The 8663-nt window shown below is 45.4% G+C and overlaps 1 protein-coding gene across 1 annotated transcript in view; it reads right to left on the minus strand.

Annotated features, from left to right (window-relative positions):
- DCAF12 (DDB1 and CUL4 associated factor 12) overlaps positions 1-7948 on the minus strand; it is a 40560-nt gene extending 32612 nt beyond the window's left edge. Inside the window, exons 1-2 of the mRNA XM_061200507.1 lie at positions 7558-7948; positions 6217-6471 (exon numbers count right to left, since the gene is read on the minus strand). Coding sequence (XP_061056490.1) covers positions 6217-6471; positions 7558-7635 — 333 coding nt within the window. The 5' untranslated portion in view covers positions 7636-7948. The remainder of the gene's footprint in view (positions 1-6216; positions 6472-7557) is intronic.
- Between the last annotated feature and the right edge of the window lie 715 nt (positions 7949-8663).

Here is an 8663-nt window from a genome sequence, read left to right on the forward strand (position 1 = left end):
CTCTTCCTAAAGCCTTATAACATCAATTAACTTGACATAGTACTTTAGACTTTTTGAAGCATTTACACAATGATTTTCAATCTACAAACACTTCTGCACATGTGCCCAGCAGAATGAACTTGCCAAGATAGCAATTCTATCACTTCCACATCTAAAATCTTCCTCTCAAAAGAGTCAAATATTCTCAAAATAAGATAAAGACTAATTCTGGGATAACTGTGAACATTTCTTACTAGACAAAGAATAACCATATGCCATTTAAAAAACTAAAACCTAATTAGCAGGTTAATATCCTAACTACAAAATATAGAAGGATCATACAGATAAGAATGCTGTTGACAAAGGATTAATCTCTAAAATATATAAACAGCTTATGCAGCTCAATATTAAAAAAACAAACAACCCTGTCAAAAAATGGACAGAGGGCTTCCCTGGTAGCACAATGGTTAAGAACCTGCCTGCCAATACAGGGGACATGGGTTTCAGACCTGGTCCAGGAAGATCCCACATGCCGTGGAGCAACTAAGCCCATGCACCGCAACTACTGAGCCTGCACTCTAGAGCCCTCGAGCCACAACTACTGAAGCCCGAGTGCCTAGAGCCTGTGCTCCACAACAAGAGAAGCCACCACAATGAGAAGCCCGCACACCACAATAAAGAGTAGCCCCTGCTCACCACAACTAGAGAAAGCCGGAGCACAGCAACGAAGACCCAACGCAGCCAAAAATAAAAATAAATAAATAAAATAAATTTATATTAAAAAAAAGGGCAGAAGACCTAAATAGCCATTTCTCCAAAGAAGACATACAGATGGCCAACAAATACATGAAAAGCTGCTCAACATCACTAATTATTAGAGAAATGCAAATCAAAACTGCAATGAGGTATCACCTCACACCAGTTAGAATGGACATCATCAGAAAATCTACAAACAGCAAAAGCTGGAGAGGGTGTGGAGAAAAGGGAACCCTCTTGCACTGTTGGTGGGAATGTAAATTGATACAGCCACTATGGAGAACTGTATGGACGTTCCTTAAAAAACTAAAAATAGAATTACCATATGACCCAGCAATCCCACTACTGGGCATATACCCAGAGAAAACCATAATAATTCAAAAAGACACATGCACCCCAATGTTCACTGCAGCACTATTTACAAGAGCCAGCTCATGGAAGCAACCTAAATGCCCATCGATGGACGAATGGATAAAGAAGATGTGGTACATATATACAATGGAATATTACTCAGCCATAAGAAGGAACGAAATTGGGTCATTTGTAGAGACGTGGATGGATCTAGAGACTGTCATAGAGAGTGAAATAAGTCAGAAAGAGAAAAACAAATATGGTATATTAACGCATATATGTGGAACCTAGAAAAATGGTACAGGTGAACCGGTTTGCAAGGCAGAAATAGAGACACAGATGTAGAGAACAATCGTATGGACACCAAGGGGGGAAAGCGGGGTGGGGTGGGGTGGGGGGGATGTGCTGAGATGAGTTGGGAGATTGGGACTGACATGTATACACCAATATGTATAAAGTAGAGAACTAATAAGAACCTGCTGTATAAAAAATAAAATGAAATACAAAAAAAAAAAAAGAATGCTGTTAACCTGAGATGTACACTTGGCCAAACCCAAGGAATTCTGCAAGCATTTTAAAGCATTTTCTAAAGGGCTGTAACCCCACTGGGAAAATAAAATAGTAATACAAGGAGGAATGAATAAAAAATCCAGTCAGGGGCTTCCCTGGTGGCGCAGTGGTTAAGAATCCGCCTGCCAATGCAGGGGACACGGGTTCGAGCCCTGGTCTGGGAAGATCCCACATGCCGCGGAGCAACTAGGCCCGTGAGCCACAATTACTGAGCCTGCGCGTCTGGAGCCCGTGCTCCGCAACAAGAGAGGCTGCGATAGTGAGAGGCCCGCGCACCGCGATGAAGAGTGGCCCCCGATTGCCACAACTAGAGAAAGCCCTCGCACAGAAACGAAGACCCAACACAGCCATAAATAAAAAAAAAAAAAAAAAAAAAAAAATCCAGTCAGAAAAAAACTCCCACATTTTTCCTGTTTGTTTCCGTGTGTCTCAAATTGAGTTTCATATTCTGCTTTTATGATTTCAGGAATTTGAATATGTAAACTCAAGTTTATAATATTATAGCTATTTTCTCAACCCTGGTAACTACTATTCCACCCCACCCCCAAAATTAGGCTTCTCCAAGTGCTTCTTCCTCTCATCTGGCAGCAAACTGCAGCCCAAGCCTCATCTTGTCTGCTTCATTGTGATCTACCAAGCCTACCTGTGAAGTCAGCAGTATACCTCTGACCATTACTTTGGGAGTCGGTGAGAAAGATTAAAGCAGCTCTGGCAACAGGAGTTAGCCTGGTACTATCACTTAGGCTTTGGGGTCTTGCTGAAAATAATTCCACAGGAGATTTTCCTGTGAAAATCCTATTTACTTAAGCCTTTCCCCAAATCACCCTTGTAAATACTTTCTAACACCCTCTTACTGAGTGGCTTCATGGTTCCCTGTGGTGGAGGTTCACCCTAGCTGCAAGGAGCAATTTTATCTATTATAGGTGAGTGAGTCCCTGAAAGTCAAAAAATGGGAAATAAGAGTTCATGTCGAAAATTAAAAACCTCGACTCTGCACACATTATCACTCTGCCTATCACCATCCTTCCCAAACCAACCCCTCTCAAAATATCCACTTTCTTGAATTGTTTTTGGTACTCTCCTGGTTTTCCTCTGACCTCTCTGCTCCCCCTGTAGCAGATCTTCCTGCACCATAAATGTAGGTGTTCTCCAAGGTTCTGTTCTTAACCTCTCTGTCAATATCAATGGTTCTTACCCATTTTTGGCTCACAATACTCCCTCCGAAAATGTAATGAAATCTATGGACTGCTCCCCTACACCACCCTCCCACATCATGCTCAGAAAATATACATCTAATGATATTTTTGCAATTTTAGGGAAGGTTTATGGAACCCGAGAGTGACTTCTCTACCCTCTCTCCATGGTAATAGAACAATTTTAATAATCCCTTATACATATGTGAATCCTAAACCACTAACTTCTATCTTTACCCCCTCTCAAACGTCAACTGATTGAAAGCACAAAACTAAACATTTTCTCTTCAAATGTTTTTTTGTTTCAAACGTTCTTCTGGCAAGCTTCTCTTATTTAGCTTTTCTGTATGGCTCTGTACATAACCTGAGTTTGTAACACTAAACCGGGAAAATATACCTACCCATCCTGGTTCCCAAACCCATACTTCAATTAAGGTTATACTACCTCTCCTTCTTTAAATAATTTAGTAAAAATATGAGTGTTGTAATGTTGTTAATGATTAAAACATAGGCTGGGGAATTCCCTGGCAGTTCAGTGGTTAGGACTCCGAGCTTCCAGTGCAGGGGGCATGGGTTCGATCCCTGGTCGGGGAACTAAGATCCTGCAAGCTGTGTGGTGTGGCAAAAAAAAAAAGCAAAAAAACATAGGCTAGCAATCCTATTCCTGTGCTTATTAGGCCCAGGGAATTCAGAGAGGTTGAATGGACTGCCCCTAGTTTGAGTGTTAGCCCATAGCACAGGGAAATTCCCACCCCACCAATCAAGCTACAGAATAATTTACAAAACCTCTACTGCTTTTTTCACAGAGGATGACCCACTGCCTCAGCAAATGTTTCTATACTATAGCCCCAAGTCAGTTAACTTGGAAATGGCCTAACTTTTTAGCATCTGTGTACACTTAGTTAAACGCTCATGAATACCAACAGCAGCCAAGACAAAAAGTGCTTCTAACCCGCAGATACATATTAAAAGATTATTTTAGAATATAAATAGTTGTGGTATACCTTTCCTACTGAATACATTTAAATCATTTCACTGATGGTAAAATTTCAATACATCAAAACTTAATTTACTATTGAGAATCCAACATGAACTCCTCCCTCCCCAAACCCTTCAGATATTATCCAAAGATAGTGCTAACTATTTAAGTAATTTTCCTTTTAAACTGAGGGAAGTCCCAGGGAGTGCCAAGAGCACTGGAAAAGGCTTTGGATTCATTATCACCACTACTATTTCTGAAGAAGTAAGATATTGCTAACTTGAAATATTTCCCGAGATGTATACAACTACCTTCGCAGCACTTGCATTTTACAGATGGGAAAACAAAGGCACAGATAAGAGAATCATTTGCCAAATATTACAAAGTTCAGAGAAGAACACTGTTTTTGGCTCCCAATTTTGGTTCTGAAAGCTAAGCAAAGAAAAACACTAATTATAAAAAGAAAAGAAAGCAAGACTCCACTTAAACACTTTAAGTCATGAGGAAACAGGAAGACAGAAAGAGGCACATATCAAGAGTAGGTTAAATTATTACTCAACATTATTCTCACCTTCAAAAGAGGGTCAATAAATTCAAGAAGCAGGAGACTACGATGATAAATTCAGTTCAAAATTCAGCAACATTTGCTGGGCAAAACACTATGATGGTTTGTATGGGTATGGGGTGTGAAATGAATTCCTCTAAATGGAAGACTCTTTCTACTCCAAGTGACAACGATGACAGTTCTCTTAAACCAAGAGTAGTGACCTGAGAGACTAGGAAAAGGAAGTTTTGTAGGAGCTTGCCACCACTATTTAGTTTTGAAAGGCTTCTTTATAACAAGCAACCGTCAACAAAAGAGGAAATGAAAGCTTGGCCTCAACCACCATGGTATTATATCGTTCCTTAAAACTCATGTTTAAATCTTTGCCTATGTCCTTTATAAACAAATACTTCTCCTAGTACTTAAGACTTTCTTGATCTAGAGCCATCTTCTCTTTCAATTAATCCAAGATGTGTTTCTGTCCAGGGTAAATGCACCCAGCCATTATGACATTTCTTGTCTTTTCACCCAGGGTGAGGTGAAAACAGAGAGCAGCTGGAACTACATCTGATCTTTTCTCACATGTTAATCAGAATCACTTCCCAGGGCTTCCCTGGTGGTGCAGTGGTTAAGAATCCACCTGCCAATGCAGGGGACACGGGTTCAAGCTCTGGTCTGGGAAGATCCCACATGCCGCAGAGCAACTAATCCCGTGAGCCACAACTACTGAGCCCGTGTGCCACAACTACTAAAGCCCACGTGCCTATAGCCCGTGCTCCGCAACAAGAGAAGCCACTGCAATGAGAAGCCTGCGCACTACAATGAAAGAGTAGCCCCCACTTGCCGCAACTAGAGAAAGCCCGCGCACAGCAACAAAGACCCAAAGCAGCCAAAAATAAATAAATAAATAAATTTATTACAAGAAAAAAAAAGATCACTTTCCACCTGCAGGCCCTGTCTTTTCTCACTTGCCATTCCTCTGACATCACGCTATTTGTGCTCTTCTGTTCCAATCATATCCACAATATCCAATCATGGATTGACATTTTATCCATGCCTTTAATTGTTCTGGTTAAATTTACTGATAAAATTTCCCCTTCATTCACTTATAACTATCTTCTAAGTCATTCTACGTAAAAATACTCTCCTACTCATGTCATATTCAATTTTTCTTGCTACTGAATCCTTTTCAGAAGGCTACTTTGCAAAGACCAAACATTTATTGGGTTGGCCAAAACGTCTGTTCGGGTCTTTCATAAAATCTTATGGAAAAACCCGAATGAACGTTTTGGCCAACCCAATACATCCTGAAATATACCACCAAACATACGTCCCTGCCCTTTCTTATAGAAAATATATCTTTAGATTCTATCCTCTGAAAAGAGAGTGTTTGTCTTATTCCTATCTTTAGCCAAGTACGAGTTTAAATACTTCTACATATGCCCTTAGCCTAGCAGACAACACCTAGGTTTTCACTATCCTGTATCCTGAATGATGCCCAGACCATCATTCTTTCCTCTGAGCCCTCTGACTTAAAAGACAACATAAAAACGGGGGGGGGGGGGGGCGGGGGGGGAGGAAATCAAGAAGCAGTGGCATATCCATATGGCAAGAGGCCTAAAGAAATAGACTCCTCTGAAGATTTACCAGAAAAGAAATGTGGAAGTGGGAAAAGGAATAGAAAAGAGAAGAAGTCATGAACAGATAGGAGGGAATGGAAAGGAGAATAAGGCAATCTCCTCCCCCAAAGAACTAATGGGGAAGACCAGCAGTGAGAGATTCTAGGGCATGTGGAGCCATATATACAGAACTAGGAGAAAGTTCACATCCACCCAGAAACTTACCGTGTTGCATTTTGTGCCACACACCACTTGCCTATGATTCAGCCACTGAGATGCAAACACTTTATTAAGGGTCCCCAGGTGAAACTCTCTCTCCTTCAGGAGGCTGGGAAGTTGCTGTGCTGCATAACCATGCAACACTCGAGAGTAGTTGGTTTCATTCTGTAGCCTGACTTCTCGGTTCTTCAGGTAGTGCACTAAGGATCTCTTCACTGGGGGGAGTCTTTTCCTTTTGTGAAGTGAGTGATCCCAGCCAAACTGTGGAAAGCAAAATTAGAAATCACTGCTTTGGCTACCTTTGTCAGAATAAGGGATCCTACTGTATTAGAGAAATCACTAAGAACTCATCCTGCAGGATTTACATACAACAGAAACACAAATACAATGGAACAGTAAAGTCAATCTAGAAGTCCAGTTTAACTCTTCCAACATTGAAAAGATGCTGCTCATAGTGATACCTATGGAAAACAAGGGCTGAAAGAGAAAGGAGTGAAAGCAGAAAAGAGTATGAAAGGTTTACTAAGGCCTTTTATAAGTGAAGGATTCAGGTACCTTAAAGCTATCCTTGATAGAGAAGGGAGTGAAGGGCCGAGAGATTAACATACAGACCTGGGCTGCATCTCTAATGGGCCCCCTTCTCCCTCTCAGCCTGTGCTCCCCGCGGAGCATGGACGGTGCAACCCAAGGAGCCCAACTGGGGTCCCAGGTCTTTCAGGGATGCCCTATCAGTGGCCGCCTTCCTGTCACCAGGTCCGCGCTCCAAGCAGTTACAGAATTCCAAAAATCAAACACCAACGGGGTGGGAGGCACGGGAAATCTGAGTCTGAAGAGACCCAGAGAGCAGGACAGGAGTGATACCTGGAAACTGCTGTTTCATCTAGGGGTCCAAGTGCCAAAAGGCCCAGCTCAGAGCTTGGGTATCCAAAGGGAGGCTCATTCCTATATGAGAGACGCAATCATTTCCCCCTCCCCGGGCCACAGGAAGGCAGACTTCACTGTCTCTCCCGGTATCTTATGGGAGGTTTTGTTCCCGATTCTCCTCGACTTCGGTTTCCCTTCCTCAGAAACCCAGTTTGTTTTCTCCTCAAGCCCCGTTCCCGGCTGCAGGCCTCCCCGGAATATGTCTCGTTTTCACGTGCCCCTTTAGCTCCTCACCCCTGCGCCCTATCTGCTTTCCAGTGAACTCCTGCGGGCCCAGCCCGGATCCTATTGACCAGGGCTCCGCTCTTCACCCGTCCCCCGTCCCCCCAAGACCTTGGCCCTCGTTCCGGTTCCCTGATTTGCTAACCCTATCCTCTGGATGCCTCGGCCTTATCACCCGGGGCCCGGCCTCTCAGCCCTCACCTGTGGGCCCTGAGCGTCGCTCCCAGCTCCCGGCGAGGCGGGCGCTTTCCGCTTCCTGCTAACTGCTTTCCGGGCCATAGTGGGCAGCGCCGCCGCGGCCCCGCAGCCACATGGGGCGGGGGAAGCGAGCGGGAGCAAGACGGCAGGTCATATACTGGGCCCCGGGGCCGCGCACCGTAGTGCGCCCGGTCCGGAAAATGGCCCGGACCCCGGGAGGCAGTAGAAAAAAAGGGAGGCAAGCAGAAGGGAAGGAGGGAGGGAGGGAGGACTGGGGCGGGAAAGGGAAGGGGAAGGGGAAAGGGAGACAGGAACCCGAAGCTTTCCGACGACCAAGTCTGGAAAGGACGGCGAGCCGCTGGAACCAAAACACCCTCTCCCTTTAGCCCGCTCTCCGTCATCCTCGCGCAGCCGCACTTCGTAGCGCGTCACCACGGAGATGCAGCGCGGAGAGAAGGGCAGGGTTTAGGGCTCGCTGTAGAGTTCGCGGCAGTTGCTCAGCGGCCGCCAGCCCTTTTTCAACGGCCCTCTGACTGCCGCTGGAGGTGGGCGACCTGGGGGCAAAGGAATCTGGGTTCTGGCCCCCGACCTCGGAGCCCCACCCGCCCATCGGCAGGCACCCGGAAGTGAGGGCGATTACCCTCGCTCGGGGAAGGAATCCCTCCCAACACGCCTTTACCCCGCAGTCACCGCTGGTTATCTCCCTTTGATCACTGCACGTTTCCCCAAACCTATGAAACCGAGCCCTGGCGCCAAGGGCTGAACACTGTGAGAGGAGGCATTAACTTCCTTTTCCCAACCCGCAAGGTGGTGTCCGACTCGAAATCCACGCCAGCATGTCCAGACTTTCACACTTTAGAGAACCTGCCCTGCCCAGCACAGTCAGCCCAGGTCCCCCCAACACCAGCCCCAGGGCCTCAGGCCACCCTCTCCCCACTCCTGGGGAGCTCTCAGGCTTCATTTTCCACTCAGTCTTCTCCCTCCGCTGGCCTCCTCCCCCCACCTGACCCTCTGTGCTGCCCTAATCGCAGCAGCCCCTCAGTCACCTCTTCCTTAGCTGCTGCGTGGGACCTCGCCTCCCTTTAGAGTCCCGTGACCTGCCGGCCACA

Source organism: Eubalaena glacialis, chromosome 9 (assembly GCF_028564815.1).
Source record: "Eubalaena glacialis isolate mEubGla1 chromosome 9, mEubGla1.1.hap2.+ XY, whole genome shotgun sequence".
Taxonomy (NCBI): Eukaryota; Metazoa; Chordata; class Mammalia; order Artiodactyla; family Balaenidae; genus Eubalaena; species Eubalaena glacialis.